The sequence below is a fragment of the Ctenopharyngodon idella genome, chromosome 10, assembly GCF_019924925.1.
Source record: "Ctenopharyngodon idella isolate HZGC_01 chromosome 10, HZGC01, whole genome shotgun sequence".
In the NCBI taxonomy this organism is placed as follows: Eukaryota; Metazoa; Chordata; class Actinopteri; order Cypriniformes; family Xenocyprididae; genus Ctenopharyngodon; species Ctenopharyngodon idella.
The window spans coordinates 28,513,277-28,532,906 of NC_067229.1; the positions used below are offsets into that span (position 1 = coordinate 28,513,277).

At 39.4% G+C, this 19,630-nt stretch overlaps 1 protein-coding gene across 1 annotated transcript in view; it reads left to right on the forward strand.

Annotated features, from left to right (window-relative positions):
• The window catches only part of adamts6 (ADAM metallopeptidase with thrombospondin type 1 motif, 6), a 94,200-nt gene that overhangs the window by 26,997 nt on the left and 47,573 nt on the right, over positions 1-19,630 (forward strand). Inside the window, exons 11-14 of the mRNA XM_051910974.1 lie at positions 1,142-1,288; positions 7,293-7,434; positions 14,668-14,775; positions 17,624-17,769. Of these exons, the coding sequence (XP_051766934.1) occupies positions 1,142-1,288; positions 7,293-7,434; positions 14,668-14,775; positions 17,624-17,769 (543 nt within the window). The remainder of the gene's footprint in view (positions 1-1,141; positions 1,289-7,292; positions 7,435-14,667; positions 14,776-17,623; positions 17,770-19,630) is intronic.

Here is a 19,630-nt window from a genome sequence, read left to right on the forward strand (position 1 = left end):
TTTTCTTTGTCTTATTTAACCTCTATTTCAGAGCAGTATCCGGTTGAACTGGATAACAGGTAGCAAGTGAATAAGCTGAAATTCAACACATAAAAGTAGCGTAACTGTTTAGTGAATTCACCCCTGAATGTTTATGGTCAGGACTCTATTAGCCCTTGTGGTTGAAAAATTACTCAATATTCTACAGATCTCATAGAATATTTGTGTCTAGATTGGTTTTATTGTGGTCATTATTATGTATATTCCACAAGCCAAAACGCAAAGCGTGAACTGCCTGCACACACATCTTTATGCAAATGACAGTCTGGACAAATGAACCCTATCCCGAAAGCTTAGAAAAATAACCATGATCTATTGGTCTACGTAGCTTTTCGGCTAAGTTCAGCGAGATGGCAATTTCCTCTATTATGTCTTGCGTCTGCTTCTGTTGTGGATCAGTTGTAAAAATAACCCCTACTTCTTGTGGGGAAGGTTTCTCTCTCTCTGATTTATATTGAGAGTAGAGTGAAATGTCATAAATGTGCACCTTAAAAAAAACACAGAGGAATTGTGTGATGTGGTGGGGGGTATGTTATATGCATTAGAGGCTGATTTTTGATTTTGGATAGACCCCGGCTGGTAACAAAAGCTTCGAGGTCTTGCTGTAAGGTGATCTAACTTTTTCATACAATATCCAGACAGATATGTAAGGGAACAAAATGTGCACTGCTCAAATGATGTATTTGTGGAGTTGCCGGCAAGGAATGTGGCTGAATGCTTCAGCAGTCTTGTACGCCGATGGCCCATGAGCAGATGAAAGCAGCTTGGAGGAAGGGGAAAAGCAGGCCAGGTTCATTAAGAGATGACTGTCCAATTGAGGTCTGCTCAAACGTGTAATTATTGATTGACAGCCCGGGATCAGGGTGGTGATTACAACTTTCGCGCTCCTCCAAAGCTCCAGACAGCCCCTGGCCTTTGACCCATCTGTCCTCTTCTCACAGCTGTTACCGAGTCAGAAAAAGCCTCTCTTTACAGCTTAGCTGAAGGAGACATCCTCCGCTCCTGATCTTTCAGAGCTGCCCAAGCTTGTTGCTTGTGTGCGGGGTGGGCCATGTGATTGACATGATCCATCAAAGCTCATGATCTGCCGCTTGTCTCGCAGTTTCGGCATGAACCACGATGGGATCGGGAACTCCTGCGGGACCAAAGGTCACGAGACAGCCAAGCTGATGGCAGCCCATATCACAGCCAACACCAACCCCTTCTCCTGGTCAGCCTGCAGCAAGGACTATATCACCAGCTTTTTGGAGTAAGTGAAAAGAGGATTTGAAGAATGCTTATTTTATCTGTAAAGTTCAAGATTTCATAATCTAAATATATGGAACCTATTGTAGAGGTCTTCAAGGGTCCACGTTGATCTGAAAACCTGAGGATCAGAGAAACTGAGCGGGTTCGAAAACTTTGACAATAGAGAAAAAAAGACTCCATGCCAACTTTAAATAAATGTGCTTTTACCAAATGGACCTGAGAAGACCTGAATTCTTTTAAAATATGCCAACTTTCCACTATTTTTTTTTTTTTTTTTGTGCATTCAACAATATTTTATTATTTCTAATAAATACATATTAAATAATTCTATGACAATGTTACTATCCTACTTCTTTGTTCTCTATCAGTTCACACTTTTATGTGTAAATTACTGGTGTATGCAGCAGTGGCGTGCGGTTCATATAAACTGCAATCTGCAATACCTGATGCATTTGAGAGAATGCGTGCTGGGATTTGCTTAATATTAACATTAATATAAATTTTCTTGTCATTTGAGGTGTAACATAAAGCTTGTGAGCAGATTATCTACTTGGAGTTGCTCGCTCAATCAGAAAAACAATGTACTGTTGCTATAACTGTACTCTAACGGAATTTTAGTGTTTTTCCTCGAACAAAACAATTTGTAAAAAAAAATCCACGTAAAACATATTCTCCTACGTTTTTTGACGTACACAAAGTATAGGCTAAATTATCTGGTCACATGGCTTAACAAAGTATCTAACGTACAGATTACGAAGAAGGATCAGAATAATTTTCATCAACAAATAAGGTTGGAATTTATAACCCCAGTACTTTTCAGTCCTACACTTTACTTCTACAAAAGCATATACAATAAGGTCAGCTGTAAAAATAACTGTGTCCACACCTTTTTTGCGCTAATTTTCCACTGCGTGTCTTTAGTAAATCCTGACAGTATTTTTTCAACGCCAAAAGAGGGTTTGCGCTAGTGCAAGCTGTTAGAAAATCTAGCCCTTAAAGTCTTAGCTATTTAACTATTTTGCTATATAACTATTAGCATCAAGTCTATAAAAGTCATGAAATTGTAATCCTTGTTCTACAAAACGTTGCGTACACTCCATACAGAACCAAACACAAATCTTACAAAAGCTTTGCAGAACAATGCTTAACATCTAGACGCAACCTGTAAAATAACACTTTGCAAAATAACTGTTTTACTTATACAACATTTAGGGTTGGATAATTCTACAATTGGACATTCTTCTACTATTTAATTAAGCACTTTACCAGGCACCTTAGAAGTTTGATTTTGATCTGACAAAATCACGCCAGTTCAGTTTGTGAAAAGTCACGCTAAAAGCTAGATAAGGATCAAACTACAACTGGCTTCGGAGTTGTGCGCATGATACAAAAGATAGAGGTGATGCATGCCAATTATTTGATCACAATTGTGTCAAGTACACCATTGTTTGGTGAATTTTTGTGGGAGAATCCAGTCATTTTAGGAATTTTAAGAATCAGGGAATGTGATTGTGGACGAAAGATTTTCCTATACACAGATTTTGCAAACGGGTTCATTGGTCATGCGGATTTGCTGTGTTGACCAATAGAAAGCTTCTTTGTTTGAAAGTGACTTCTGTGTGAGCTGTGCTTCATACATTGCTACACTATTGACAATAGACAATGGAACTTTTTGCCCGTTAAATTTCACCAAAATTTCAAAACGTGACCGCACGCTTAGACAGACAGATGAAGAATGTAACTCGCATATACAAAAACCTGCTGCAGCTTGATTAAAACTGTGCGTTAGTATATACAATAAAATTAGGAATATCTAGGACTCAAAGTCATGAACATCAGAACATTGGCAAATATAGTAATTAGTGCTTGTTGTAGCATCCTGGTACATTGTAAATATGACTTTTTTTCCAAGTAGACTGATAAAAATCTGTGCACCCAGACTCCAAAACGTTGGGTAGCAGCAGTCCAGTCAGACTGCCCTTGTCTTAAATTTGTGGACCTCTGAGTCCACTCTTGTGTCTATGAGCACCCTTCTGAAACCTAAAATTGGAACATTTTTAATTAACTTGATTAAGTTTAGAGTCTGCAGTCAGAGGATTCTTTTATGCTTTTGCTCTTTATTTTCCCACCAATGCATTATGTCACTTTACAATTAAAAAAATTGTGAATCTATTTTTATAACCACATAAATGTGCTTGATTCCGTTCATGGCTAGACGAGAGCATGGAAGTTGATCTGTAGTAGGCAGTCATAGGCTAGACTGTGAATTGTTAGCCTAACGTAAGACGAAAGGAAAGAATAGTGGTTGCCATGGCTGTCAAAAAGTTTTCCTGGTGAATGACCTCATGGAAGAAGATTAACATCACAGCCATCACTGGCATCAGAAGCTTTATCATCGTGTGCCAACTTCCCACACAAACACAAAGAAACGCTGCTCTGTTGGTTTGGGATGAACTCCCTGTTGTATAATCACACCGTGTCATCTGTGACCATTTCGGATTGAGGTTGAATACTAACCTTCCTTTTTTGGATTTTCTTAGTGCAGAGCAATTCATCAATAATGGACCTTCTCTAAAATCTCAGGTTGATGTAATCTTTGGCAGTAAAACAGCTTTACTATGATAATGCTAGTCTATTTCCACAACATCCCCATCTAGCAGATTCTGGATGTGTGGATGGGTCTTTTCTCACCAGAAACCAGTGTTTGGCTGTAGATTCTGACTTATTTCAGTGTACTTATTTGTACATGTACAGTCGGATCTTTCAATAAAGAAAGAGGCTTTTGAAAAATGCCTACTGTTCGCAGCAGTCATTATTACTGTTAGACTGATCTATTGGACGTATATGCTCAATTTGAAATCGACATTGGCCGATTGAAAATTAATCATGTCGGTTCCAAAGTATACAATAACCATAAACTCTCATTTCTCAAATATTTGAAATAATTTTAATGAACAATATTGAGTAAAAAATGGTATCTAATAAGCATTTAATTGGATTTCTGTACTTTCTCAACCATCGGCCACCCTGTTAGTTAGTATCGCTTAACTTGCATTAGAAGCCATGTCTACACCTGGTATTAAGATGCATTTTGGTCGATCTAATCACAAGTTGACGAAGGAGACACATTCCTGTTTACACCTGGTGTTTTTGTCCACCTTCAACCACTCTGTCCTGATTTATTTGAGGCTAGGGTCTATGAGCGGGTAAATGAATGGGCTTTTTCAGATCTTTTTATCTAATTGATAAAATAAGCTCATGCAATTTACATATGAACACGAGCCGAGATGACGGAACAACACACGGAGAGCAACTTTTGTTTCTGCTCTGATAGCCACAAGACCGTGCTGAACACTGTGAGTGTGTGTTAGAAATCAGGATTGGTGAGAGAACATTGTGATTGGTACATTTTTCATCTTCAAACCAAACTTGGGTCTTCAGCCGACAAAGTTTAAATTTCGTCTAGCTTGCACGTTTCCATAATGTTTACGCATTAGGTCAGTAAGCGGAGAGTAGGCAGTTTTATTGAATATTCGAACGCATTCAACCACAGGGGTATCTACACTACCTCTGGAAGTGTTCGAAATGTTTTAGACCCTGTTTACGCCTGTATTTAGCATTGTCCACTTGTGATCCAATCGACCAAAACGCATCTTAATACCAGGTGTAAACAGGGCCTTAGACCCAACATGGGCAGTTATTTTGTCTATTTTTGCTCTGCCAAAGAAAATTATTCTAAATTAAGATAAAGCAGGATCAATAGTTGCGTGTCCTCGAACAAAAAAAAACTGACACAAGCACAGTCAAAATGAGTGATAGAAACAGTAAAGTGTCTCTGTGTTTTATACTAAAGATCAGCTCTCTTGGAACATTGCTTGTCTAATTAGATTAGAGGACAAGAACTAAATGTTAACTATTTTATCACTAGCTTAAAAATGTTTTGTTATCAATCTAACGCTAAATAAAATGATTGGCTTGGACAAACTGTCATGTTTTTTGTGATTTCCTATTCAACTATTTGTTTTTGTGCTGAAATATTGTAAATAGTTAGTCACTAAGTTTTCCTTTCATTGCTGGCATATCTTTTCACTGTAATGAGTTTACCCAAGGCTTTGTTGACATGTCAAATAAACATGTCCATTTTTAAAGTGACCATTTTTGTCGTCCTCTAAAGAAATAAACAGTCTTTGTTTGTGTATTCCAATACAAGAGAACATATTCAGACTTGTCTTTCTCCCCGGCAAGGGGATTATTCTACCAAAATACATGGGAAAAAAATAGAAAACTAAATGGATGAAACCAAATACAACATTGGTTACCCCCAGGCTAGAGCTCATGTGCTTCTTTCCTTTCCAATGTATTTTGTTTAGTTTTTAATTAGATTAGACTTCCAGTATTGTGGTGGGAAGCCAGATATCCCTGTTTCACCTAATGCTTCCTCTAAAAATGCGCTACAGAAACCAGATCCATAGGATGTTTTTTTTAGACATCTAGATATATTTGTGAATGACTTTTGTCAATGTAATGTATGATTTTATCAACCACATTATTTAACTATTTTATTATATTAAGCTAATAATAAAGTAGGGGAAATCAGGGCTGATTGTCACACTATTTACTCCAGTGAATATTATTCAGAGTAGGTTTACTTATAAAAGTACAATACAATGCAATGGCGGGGCACGTTGTCACACTATATAGTTTAAGTTGTCACACTGAAACCTGCAATTACACAATTAATTAAAAAATAGTTTGCGAAAAGTAAAAATGTATAAGGTAACGTAAAAATGTCAAACTATTTTATGTATAAAAATGTAGATAGATAGATAGATAGATATGGTATAAAGGTTTAAAAATATATATGTTGTTTAAATTTTAGTTTAGAGAAAGCTAAGTTCATAAAAAAATTCTAATTTAAGAACTAGGTGATTTTAATGAGTTAAGGCCCCAGTGACAACTAGTTCTGCCCCCTATACATGAAAACAAATATAATTTAGGTTTTAAAGCCACTCATTTTTCCATCTTCAGACCAATAAAAGTACGAGTTAGACACGTATTCCATGTAGAAAGTGTCTAAAAATGTAATGGCATACCGTCAGAGGTTTAGTGTGTCTTGGCTGATGCAATGTAAACTCACTCTCTTTAGAGGCCATGTTGCTTTTAGCAGCGCACAGTGGGGTGGTTGGTTAACATGTTTTAGGTTGCGCGTTCAGTTGAAGCAATCATGCAAATGCCAGACAGGACCTAGAATAGAGCCGCCTGCTCTCCAGCAGTATGAAATGTTAGCGTTTATGTTGTTAGCGAGCCCACTGTTCCCTCAGAGAGAAGGAGAGCGTATTCCGCGGCATGCTGCTGGCAAAGCGAGCGGGATAATAATTGGCTGTTTTATTCCGGCGGACAGCAGCGGCGTGGGGCGGACACGTCTCTCAGCCGCTTGCACACGCCAGGGAGGGGGGGAAAGCATCCGTAACAGGGACGCCGAGAATAAAACAAGATCCACTTCTGAACCCAGAATAAACACAGTCCAACAAAACATGCACTGTCTGGCCTCTTCTTGGGCTTTATTTTTTGACTTTGTTCGCTGCAGACGAAGCAGTGGCCCTTTTTTTCAGGGTTTCTTGGGAGCGTTCATATTTCTAGCTGACTAAACAGACTAAACACAACTCTTGACTGGACGCGTGACCTCCGGTACCTTCTGCGTTTTTTTTGCTCGTTCAGTCTCTTTCGTCATTTTATTGACTCTTCAAAGGATTCCATAGGCACACAGCAGTACCTTATAAGTCCAAATCTCAGCCTTTTATGGCCACTGTTTGTCATTCACGCTTCCTCCCCTCATTTTACTTTCTGTATTTTCCAGGTTTCTCACTTGCTAATTCCCATAAACAATACACCTTCCCATTTTGTTTCATCTGAGCTTTTGTCTGAGACACTTTTTTTCTCTTGTTGGATACAAATGAAACCTCTGTAGATGAGCCAATCCCATTGAAGGTTTGTTCTTTTGACAGCTCGGGTCGTGGAACGTGTCTGGACAATGAGCCTCTGAAACGAGACTTCCTGTACCCCACTGTGGCTCCAGGGCAGGTGTACGATGCAGATGAGCAGTGTCGCTTCCAGTACGGTGCCTCCTCCCGTCAGTGCAAATATGGGGTAAGAAGGCTGCAATACACTATCATGCTCTGGGAATGTCATGCTTACATGGTGACATTTGCTGGCTCAGACACAAAGAATTTTTGGACCAGAAAGGAGACAGTTTTTCTTAAACCAGGATATTTTTTTAAATAACAGTATGGCTTTAATCATAAAGTATTCATTAAAAGAAAAAAAAATGAAATTTAAGTGTGTAATATTTTTGCCACTAGTGTCACCAAATGGAATTGCAAAAATAACACTTGTTTTCAAACAGGTTTCCCAAACTCTTGCCATTGGTTGAGACAGTGTTGCTGTGTCAGACTGGTCATTATACAGACAGAGCAACAATTTTTTTTTTTTTTTTTGTTACAGACATCTGCTCTAAACATCTGCATACATATCAAGAACCAAAAATGAACTACCATCGCAGCAAGCACAACTATTCTGTAGTTGCTTAAATGTCAGGAGAAAGTTGATGACGTTTTTGAATTGTGTACGTAATGCGGTAGATGTTGGATTTTTAATCATAGCAGAAATGTTGTTCCAACCTTGTTAGCGTTACTTAAGTTTGGTTGTTGTGGTAAATATCCCAAATCGATGTCAACAATGGGCAAAATATGTTTGTAAGCAGTTTATGGACTGGTTGTATTTTGGTATTTTTTTTAAAAGCTGGTTTTGTTTTCATCATTAAAACACATTATATTGACGTTCTGAGTCTACTTGAAGAAACCTACCACATAGGTGCTTTCCAAACATTCCAAAAAGCAGTTTGTTTTGATTACTTTTTTTAGGTGTTGTTTCAGGAACGTTTTAAATATGTTACTGAGACCTTACCTAACTGCAGTCAATGCAATGAAGCGAAAAAGTGTTAAATATTCAGTGTAAATATGAATTTTTGTCCTAACCAAGTGTGCTATGCCAGAAAATGCCTGAAACTTCATGTCAGGACACAGAGTAATATAACATAAACACATCAGATGTGATCAGATATTTGCTACATTCTTGATGCTTTACCTGTGAGGTCAGAACCTGCTGTATATGTACTAAAATTTAAGAGCTGATTTTAATAACACTGGACGATTCGGAAGGCGGTTTGGACATAGAGAGCAAGACCGCTACTTAAAGAGCTTTGAGGAGACATGATGCCGGAGGTCAAACAGTTATTTTTACCACTGACCCAGAGGAGACTAGCCAAAGGACATGATTTGTTCAGCAGGCAACATTACAAGAAGAGCTCTCTGAAGTACAGAGCAGTGAGGGGGAAAAAAATGTGCTGTGAGTGAGTGCTGTGGTGTCTCATTTGGACTTGTAAAGAATATATCGAGTTTAAGTTTTTGTAACACTTGCCCTGATTGAGAAGAACTTTTGGAAGCTTTAAGAAACACAGGTGATAGCAATCAGCTGAGATTATTTTCACTTCCTTTGAGGGCTAGAAGTGAGGCTGCCAAGTTGATACTCTCTTGTAGTATGTCACATGATGCCATTCATGTTGTCGAAATTAAAGATCGTTGTTTTATCAGCACCTGAAATGAGCTTTGCCAAGGACCGTTTGAAGTCGGGCCACATTTCTTTCAGAGAAAGTCCATACTTGAGGTTTGTTTCTTTTCCTGCCGAATCCCCAGACTTTTGGAAATGATAATGATTTTACCCAAAGAATAACAAACTTAAGCAAATAAACTGACACAGGGAGAAAAAAGGGCTTGAATGAAGCCAGGAAAATTAATGATCAATAAGAGATGGCGCTCTGCTTAGTACAAATATGCGGCTTTGCTTTCTACACCAGAAAAGAATTAAATTACCCGAGATTACAGAGTTCTTTTGTTTCATTGAGAGATATATCCAACAGTGGATGAATGCACGCCAAAAAGAGAACCCTGTAATTTCTCTCTTAAGCTCATAACTGTGGTATAGATCAGCATGGAAGACGGTCATGTAAAGAAAAAAAGTCTTGCATTCCCTTGGCTCAAGTTTAATACAGCGTGTAGTGTTAGTGGATTCTGACAATCTTATTTTTTTCTGCCAACCATCTGTTTAATACATGCCTTTGGAGAATTATAACCACACCAGCGGACCAGAGGTTTGAATTTGGTTTGGAAAAACTGTTACGGAGAGATAAACACACACCCAGGGGGTGGACAAAAAAATTGAAGCCTAAAAATATATTAATATCAAAGACCTAATAAGGTGCACGACCACCTTTTGCCTTCAATCCTTCCTGGAATGCTGTCATACACATCCTGAATGGTGTGGAGTGGAATTTTACCCCATGCTTCAAAGGGGGAAAAAAAAAAAAAAAACTTTCTATTTCTTAATCTATCTCTTAATCTATTTCTTACTCTATTTTGCTTCAGATCAGAGGTGTTTGGATCTAGTGACTAGGGAGGATGTGGGAGGCATTAGACTTTATCCTTCTGTTTATTAAACCATCAATTAATTAGCGTTGCATATGTGGAGATTATCACCATGGAATATGGGAACATCATAAAAGAAAATATTTAGTGGCAGTGAGCACACCTAGTATGGTAAAGTGGATTCAGTGATTTCGACGTGACTGGGTCATATTGAGCCTGGACTTTAATGTTATTTAGTTGTTATCCTGTGTCTGGTTAGCCGTACGAGTGAAATTGTGACAACGTCTGTGCTGTCGTCATTTATGTTTTTACATATGATGTCATAAAATTTCCTCACTTCAGGACTAAATAATTTTACAGTTTTTGTGGTATATTCGCCTTCAGCTGATTATTATGACTATTTTACCTCTTTGCATGGGTGGTTAATGAACTCAAACATCATATACATATGTGATTAATCAGATATAGGCACAGCATATGCGTCATATTACATTACATCTTGCACCTGACTCAGCTGTCATATACAGTGGTGTTATTCAGTTTTACTTTTTTGGTACAGTTTTACTAGAATGCCATCTAATTTTAATCAATGAAAATAAGATTTTATTTGACGAGCAGTGCAAGACTAAACCAAATATTTATAACATTCTGCAGGCAGGCAGATATAGATACACAGACAGACAGGCAGTTAGATAATGTAGATAGACAGACAGACAGATAGATAGATAGATAGATAGATAGACAGACAGACAGACAGACAGACAGACAGACAGATTGATCGATCGATCGATCGATAAGTCAAATTCATACCAGAAGTGGCTCTGGAAATTCTAAAACAGTTTGATAGTAATTACTTTGGTCTTAGAGAAGTAGGCCAATTTTTATGCTACCCTGCACTCCCAGCTTAAACCCGTCAGTGCCTGAGTCTTGCTGGTCAAGCCTACCCCTCTGACCTTCTCAGCATGAGCATCTTGAATGGGCCAGCAGGAAACCTTATTAAAACCAGCTGCAGAGGTGGAGCTTTTGCAACCTGAGAGTGGCAGTTTGCTGCTTTATTTAATCTGGATGGGCTGGGCAGCTGAGTCTTATTTACTGACCTGGGGTCAGTGGCAGTACTCCCTATCATAAGTCTTTTTCATGGGGGCACTTCTCTGTCCTGTAAATCCTGTGAAGTTCAAGCTTTAAAGGGACCTAGTGCACTTTATTGGGAAATATAATGCAGAGTTCTACAAAGTTACACTTGTAATGTACGGAGAGCATTATATCCTCCTATATTCAAACTTCAGACCCCAGCACAATTTCTTCAGAGCACATGGAAATTAGGCCTTTTGTACATTTGTCAGCTACTTATAAGGTAGTTTTAGCTTATTTATCCTGACAATTTCAAGTTTTATGTTGATACTTAGAGTAATAATTTCATCCCATTTCCAGCTGTTATGTGCAAAGCTTGTTAGGTAAATTTGATGGAGTCCCACTGATTCTGAGACTTAACTAGATGAGTACCAAAACATCTAATAAAGCTTAGATACTTATGGTGCAGTCACATTAGCAAAACTTTGGCTACATTTTGTAGGCAAGATTAGGTCCATGTCCATGAAGCACCATTTACTGAGAGTTCACTTCCAAACCAAGCTGCTTAACTCCGGGACATTTTTCAGTCCCATTGATTCTGTAAGCGAAATTCATTCAAACAATCAGTCCAAAACAGTACTAATGTAAAGAAAACCTTGTTGATTACATCAGAAATGGCAGAGAAAAGCGACTCACGTTGCATTTTCATTGAATTATTCATTCCAGTGTGTGTTACGCTTTAAAGCACAAGCTCTGTCATATTCTGAGATTGTTTCCAAAGAGTGCCAGCCCTCATGCATCACCCTATGTGAAGATTGAATGGAATGTCAAAACATACCACTGCTGTATGGCGGTGTTTCTCGGCTAGATAAAGCAAACCAGCGTCTTGCTAGTAAAGTTTTGATAGATGAGGATTGCAATCAAGGTAAATACGATTACGGTGACATACAGTAAGTATGCCTGAGTCCATTATATGAATGTACACTCTCAATGCACTCTCAATGCACTGATCACACATTGTATTTATGCACAGACACATTTTAGTACATTCACATTGTTTCCACACACATTCAGGATAATGTTTTGATTTTGTCATGTGTATGTTGCTGTGTTTAGTAATTCTGAATGGGTCTGTGTATTGTAGTAGGTATATGCAGTCAGGTCAAGGCGGTTGGATTATGTTCTTTTTTTTTTGTGGCATCGCCATGTGGTCCTGTTCTCTATTGACAACCCTTATTATGAATAAAAGCAAGTATGTCAATTGGTAATATTCCCTCTGCCATTACCCAAGCTTCTGTTCTGTGGGACAAGGAAAGTCCCGGCCTTAACAACCTTCCTCCCTTTCTTGCGGGCCAGGGCCAGGTATTAGCCACATGAGGTCCAAGAGCAGAGCTCTAAGGTTTAGCTATGTGAATTTCTTTTGTTTGACACATCCCATAGAGAATACTTGCCTAGGAAGAACATTTTAAACTGTGACCTTGACCCACCACTACCTCCAGGCGGAGCATATAAGTTAACAGCAAGAAAAATTGTTTCTCACTATCCTTGACCTAAAAACTCGACCCCTAGGGAACCGCGGGGGAGCTTCAGCTCTACTACCCCAAAGCAATCAGGGAAAAGTGCTCTCACCCTGCCTGGACTTGTCCAGGATCCAAAGACTCTCAGTACTCGAAAAGGTGCCCAATAACAAGAAGGGATGCTATAAGGCACATTACCTTAACTTGTTAGGTTCTACATGGATCAGCTAAGACTCCAACGAGGAACAGAGGAACTTACTTTAAAACCTTAGGCAGTTTGGGAGGGTTCTATTCTTCACTCAACCGTAACGACCAGCTACCAAAGGGAGCCTGCCAGGCATTTTTTTTGTGTGTGTGTGTGTGTGTGTTACCTAAGCAGCTACAACCTTTGATACTGCTGCCCTTCCAAAGGGGGCCTCAGGATACATAAGAGGCCCACCCCAAGGGAGTCACCGGTGAGCTAACCCTACTTAAAGACCTCAGAGGGGGACCCCAGGGGGAGGCAGCTTGACCCTCTTAGTTAAGGCACTCATCTAAGACCTGCTATAGCCCACACTTGATTATATTAGAACAAACAATAGTAAATGACAGCAAACATCCTCAACTCCTTAGCATTGTCTACTACATGTGTCAGCTAGAGGGTCAATTAGAGAGGCCTAAAGAACCCATCCCTCTAAAGGGGAGCATATATCCTTACTTAAAACCCAACAGTAGTTGATGAGGGAAGCAAATTAGGTAGGGGGGATAATGCCCTACAATACTAGTTCATCCTGCATCCACCTTGAGTAAGGTACTCAAAGGAGAGCAATGGCCTTATTTCAGGGAGAGGGTTGGAAGGGGAAGGAGGAGGAATAGCGATTTGATTGCTTTACAAAACCGCTTTTTATTAATTACTTCCCTCAGGTCTTGTCTTCTCATTCCAGTGTCTCGCCGCCTCTGTGCTCCACTCCTTGGAGGAGGTGCACGAGTGGCCACACTCTCCCTCTGGCCATGCATCCAGTCATCATACTGTGATGGGCCCGAATCCCTAGAGGTTTTGGGCAACTGACCAATGGCAGCGGCTGTTTGTTTGGTGACTTGGAGGGCCAGACCCGTGGTGCGGCACAACTCAGCAATCACTTCATGAGACAGTCCTTGCTCCTGATCCGAATCTCTCAGCGAATCCGCCTGGTATGCCTGCAACACGTCCTCATATGCATGGCACCAGTGGCCTGACCCGCTGCTGCATACGCCCTGCCATCTAAATGCAAGGTGGCCTGTAGTGGCCTAGACGGCAGGATCGGAGCCTTCAAAGAGGATGTATCTTTACCAGGAGGCATCCTCAAATATCCTGGGCTGGCAGGCTGAAAGGGCTCAACACAAGCTGTATACTCGCCCCCCTCATCCGCTCAAGAGACGGCACATCTTGATCCAACAGATTGCTCGAACCGATTACTGAAGAATGTGAAAGAGTCATACCTTATTCAAATTCCTCATCCAGCTCGACCTGTGATTCTTTTGTCTCCAACCTCCATTGTGCCTCTGCTACTGAAAGGCCTTCCTTATTGCAAATTTCTCACAATGGCCACATTCTGAACTGATCGCACATTCTCTTCACTCAAACACCAAACATATTAATTGTGTGCGTCCTCAAGTGTCAAAAAACCTGGGCCACCTATGCACACACTTCCTGAAATGCTTGTCTGAGTTTTCCATAGTAAATCGTCTTCACCACATGCTACTACAAACAAACGGCTCCTGAAGAAAAAAAGCTGATGACGTACATTGCAGGTGCCCTCTTATACTCATGGGTGATCTGGTAATGACGTCATAGACTGTCGTTGGCCAATGAAATTGTCGTATTTGCACACATGCTTCAGACACTGGTCACGCTGATGGCGTTCCCCATAGAGTCAATCCAAGATGCAGTGTTGAGTTCCACTTTAAAAGGGAACTGTTTTTGCTTGCAGTGTCTTGCCACATAATGTACAATCTTTTTTTTTTCAAATCAGATTTTGTCCAATCAAATTCTTTTTAGAATGATTATGTCTCCTCCACGAAAACTGACTAGCAAGTAGCATGTTTATGTAGCAGTGATGTAACTACAGCCTATTGGTTATTAAAAGGGGGAGTATCCTTTCTATATGCCCCACCCAAACATCTTGTTTCAATAGGAAATATGTCAACGCAAGAAAGAAACAATTTCGTTGGGTCTCTAAAAAGCCTGCTGGGGAAACCAGCCCAGTGCACAATGCTGGTCTTGTGTCCATTTTTTGTTATCTCTCTTGGAAATTGATATATTCTGACCAACTTGCTTTTGCCTTCTTTCCTAGGAAGTGTGTAGAGAGCTCTGGTGCCTTAGCAAAAGTAATCGCTGTGTCACCAACAGTATCCCCGCTGCAGAAGGAACGCTGTGCCAGACCAGCACCATTGAAAAGGGGGTAAGTCAGTGTGCCATGAGGGAGAAAACTTCATGCAATGGGAAAGGTTATGAAATGGCAGGTAGTGGGAAACAGACTCCTCATGGCTCTGGGTGTGGTGTCTGGTCCTGCTCTCATTGTACCAGATATGGGAATAAGAATGCCTATTCCCAGTGTTCACTCATGCACACAGCGTTTGGGTCATCAGTTCACATTTCTGCCGGTCCAGGTTAGAGAGAAAGTTTTAACAAAGATTAGGGTGGCCATTGTCCTCGCTCGTAGGATGGCTCAAGAAGAAGAATGGAAGAGGACCATGAGCTGTCGATCTTTGTTACCATTCGCTCAGTGGATCTATTTACTGCCAAGCTCTTGTGCGTTGTCTTGGACAAGCAGCGAGCCCCAGGTTGAGCCGCTGTTTTTTTTTAGCGGGTGGCGTACTTATGTCTGCCCCTGGCTGGGTCAGCATCAAAGGAATACGAATGTCAGCCATTTCTTACCCAGCGTGTAATGGAGTGGAGGCCCTGCCAGCTCCAGAAAGATGAGAAATGGAAAGGCAGAGAAAAAGGGGTGACCACACATGCTACTGAATGTGCTTTCCACCATCAGCACTGATAATGAATTTGTCACATCGTAAAGAATGGCTGTCGAAAACTACAGGAAGCACAATGCCAGAAAGCCGGCTATTCTGCTATTTAGGACTCTCTTCCACTTTTTTTCATGTGATGTGACAACATGAAATCAAAATTAACTCTACCTGCTTTCTTAATAAATGCCCTGATTTATCAGTATATATATTTATAAAATAAAAAAAAATTCACAATTGTTTAGTAATAATCATAATAAATCATGTCAAATTATAATAAACAATTTGTGTATTCAAATTTTTTTTATTTAAAATAAATGAACACAATTTAAAATATGAATCAAAAATACATTATTTTATTTAGTACATTTTAAAAATCCCATTATGTATATATATTTATATATATGTTTATATAATTGAGTCACAATGCAGTATGGAACTCTGTGTAGGATAAATGCGATGCTGTGTATTAAGAAGCAGCATAATCATGCTGCATACTTTTTAAACAGCCTTCAAAGCATGCATATGAACCTACCTTAAAGGGATAATTCACACAAAAATGAAAATTTTGTCATCATTTACTCACCCTCATGTTGTTCCAAACCTGTGTGAGTATCTTTCGTCTGCTAAATACAAAAGAAGATATTTTAAAGAATGTTGGTAACCAGAAATTTGACAGCACCCATTGACTTCCATAGTAAGAAAAAAAATAAAATACTATGGCAGTCAATGGGTGCCGTCGATTTTCTGGTTAGGTTTCAGAACAGATCTAGGCTTCAGAACAGAGTGTCTGTTAGATAAGACATTCTTTAAGAGGTTATTTTGGACCTGCCTGCTAGTGTCTTAGCACACTACCCTGATTTCAGACACTGGTAGCTGAGGACACAGCCTTTCCCTTGCCAAGTTCTTCCTGTCTTTGGACGAGAGAAAGAAATAGAGTCTGAGAACAAGAACATACCATCCAGACAGAGGGAGAGAGTGAGAAAGAGACAGAACTTAACCTACTGACACAGTTGCACAGTGACGACAGTTTCCAGCGTCTCCAATCCTTGTCCTCATGTCCCCTGGGTTGGATGGATTATGAGGTCGAGTGCTGAGAAGATTCCATGTGGTCCTGAAGCATTACAAAGCCTTGAGACTGTTTTTATTCTGGAGAAGATTCAGATTAGGGACAGTAGGTGAAGACGCTGTTTACACAAAACAAGATTTAGCCAGGAGATTTCTCTGACTTAATTACTGTATCTTGACACACGGCAGCAGTTGTACAGTATCACCCTGACATTTTTAATGTATTTTTTGAAAAAATTAGTAGATAGGACAAAAAAAATCATGTCATTGACCCATATGTCATTACAATCATGATGCACCAGTTTGAATATGCATGAACATAATTTCAGTAGATTTTGTATTGAAATTTGTATTCAATAGAATTTTTCTATTGAAATGCAGTGTTTATCATAGACGCCAATCCTGTGGGAGTTTGGGGGCTCCAGTACCCATGGAAATGGCCAACCACCCATGTAAACTTATGAGATATTCTCCATATTCTCATTGTAACCAATCAAGAAATCAGCTGAGCTTGAGCTTAAATGCAATTTATCATTGTGTTTTGCACAATGATAAATTGCATTTTCAGTAATTAACTGCAAAATTATCAGGTATCAGCGACTCACAACAACACTCATTGAAAGAATATGTTTTTGTTTGGTTGGTAATGTATTTGCAGTCTGTGTGTTTTTTTTTTTTTTTTCATGAGACAAGAATAACAATGAATTCATCGCACTGAGAAAATGACAGCACTCTTGAAAAACTAACACCAAGTATAATTAATTATTGAGTAATGAACATCTTAAAATGTTGTAAGGAGCTTTCACAAGTTTACACTTACAAATAATAAGATAGAGTAAAAGAGTATATGTATTTGGCGTGCTTTCCGAGGGGAGGCCTCCGAGCTCGGAATTTGGCCCAAACCCAGAGTATTCCCCCGATATCCCTGGCTAGGATAGGAAGCAGCCGAGAGTGAGGAGTCGGGGTGACGGAGGGATGCAGAAAACTGTTGAGGAACATAAGTGAGTCAGCCATATATACATATATAGGCCTCCTCTCTTGCTGATTGGAAAGGTAATTTAAACATGCTCCTCCCGAACTTTGTTAATAAAACATCATTTTGTTGCGTGTGTTTGTATCACCTTCTTAGCCTAGTTATCAATTGCTTATCGCAACAGAGTTGAATAAAGATGAACCAGAAGAACTAGAAGAACTAATTTCTCCATATCTGTGTGTTAGTGGTGTTATCAGGGTGAATGTGTGGCGTTTGGGACATGGCCACAGAGCGTGGACGGAAGCTGGGGACCTTGGACAACCTGGGGCGAGTGCAGTCGTACCTGCGGTGGTGGCGTCTCCTCGTCCATGAGACATTGTGACAGCCCAGCGTAAGTAGGCAAAGTAAGCCAGAACAAAGCTGAACAGGTCCCTATTTAGTCCATCTCTCACATATCTGCTCACACTATTCTCATTACTGTCTCACCTTTCTGCACAAAGATGTGCACAAATCAAAACTAGACTGATTACACATCTGAAGTTGAGACATACTATTAAGGTGTGGTGACATTTACCATTGTTTGGTGATTTTGGTGGTTGTGTTTTTTTTTTTTTTCCAGGCAAAATCCAGTCATTTCATTAGGAATCCACGATCTTGAATTTCATTTTGCAAAGGGTTCAAGTTGGTCATGTAAATTCGTCGTGTTGGCCAACAGAAAGCTGCTTGGCTTGAAAGTGACTTCTGAGTGATATGTGCTTTATATATCACTACACTATTGACTATAAACAATGGGCCTTTTTTGCCTGCAAAATTTTGCTAATGTGACCACACCTTTAGCGTTTCAGGTACACTACCAGTCAAGTCTGGAATAATGAATTACTTAATGTTATTTAATGTAAATAGTTGTTTTTTAGGATAAGTCTCACCAGAGCTGCATTTATTTGATCAAAAAATACAGTAAAATTATTAATATTGTGAAATATTATTACAATATATAAGAAACATTAATAATAATTGAGCACCAATAATAATTGATGATAATTGAGCATCAAATCAGCATATTAGAATGATTTCTGAAGGATCATGTGACACTGAAGACTGGAGTAATGATACTGAAAATTCAGCTTTGCCATCACAGGAATACATTTTAAAATATTTTTTAAATAGAAAACAGTTATTTGAGATTGTAATAATATTTCACAATATTACTCTTTTGCTGTATTTTTGATCAAATAAATTCAGCCTTGGTGAGCATATGAGACTTATATCAAAAACATTTAAAAAACGTAATTATGACCAATAGTGTATTTCAACTGCAGAAAAGGTGTAGCAATCCCAGGCACTGTATTAAAAATGTTTTTAATATTTTTATAAAATATTAAATGTTGCAATGTTATGAAAACCTATACTCAAGCAAAAGTAATAGATATTTGTTGGTCCAAAATTATTTTTACTTTCGACTTTTGCCATTTTTTTTTTTCTTTCCAGTTTCTCCAAACTTTTCATAGGTAGCCACAGGAGCTCAAAATAGGTTTGGATGTAGATGGAGTTTAGGTTTCATTCCCGGCAGTTGTGGAAATGTCTATCCTCACACTCCTGCTGCAGACAGTGGCGGGAGTGTGGCCGGTGTAATATGTAACACCTGTGTAAGATGATCGGCCCTTAAAACCCGGCTACCCGAGAGAAAGGAAACCCAAGCACTTCAAGCCAAGCTGCCCTGGAAAGCATTCATTAAGAGCGGGCCCTGAGAAAACAGCACAACCAGCCGCTCTTGGTGCCAGACGGCACGGAGGGAGGCAGAGGAAGATGGCCAGGATCACCTAAGTCTTGGCAAACCTCATTACGCTGCCCTCATGGGTTAAAATAACCTGCTGAGAAATGGCCAAACAGCTTAGCCGTTCACTGAGAGAGACCTGGATACATACATTAAGTATTTATAAGGCAATGAGAAAAAGTGCATATTGCCCTGCTGGTCATAACAACCTGAACAGACACTGGAGATAGTACAAATGTCTTGAGCTCTCTGTCAAACAAACACAAATGGAAAGTGCTTTTCATATTTGCTTGTGGGTTGAGGAGTTTTCTGAATTTCCATTTATGGAACTGAAGTCAACCTTGATAGAATACGTGGATACTCGAGGGGCTTATTAGGGGCCCGGTTATTAATTATGGGGATTATTGTTTATAGAATTGGAAATCACTGGCCTGAGGGGCATCTTGCTCTTGAACAATGGAACTCCATGTAAGGCTGA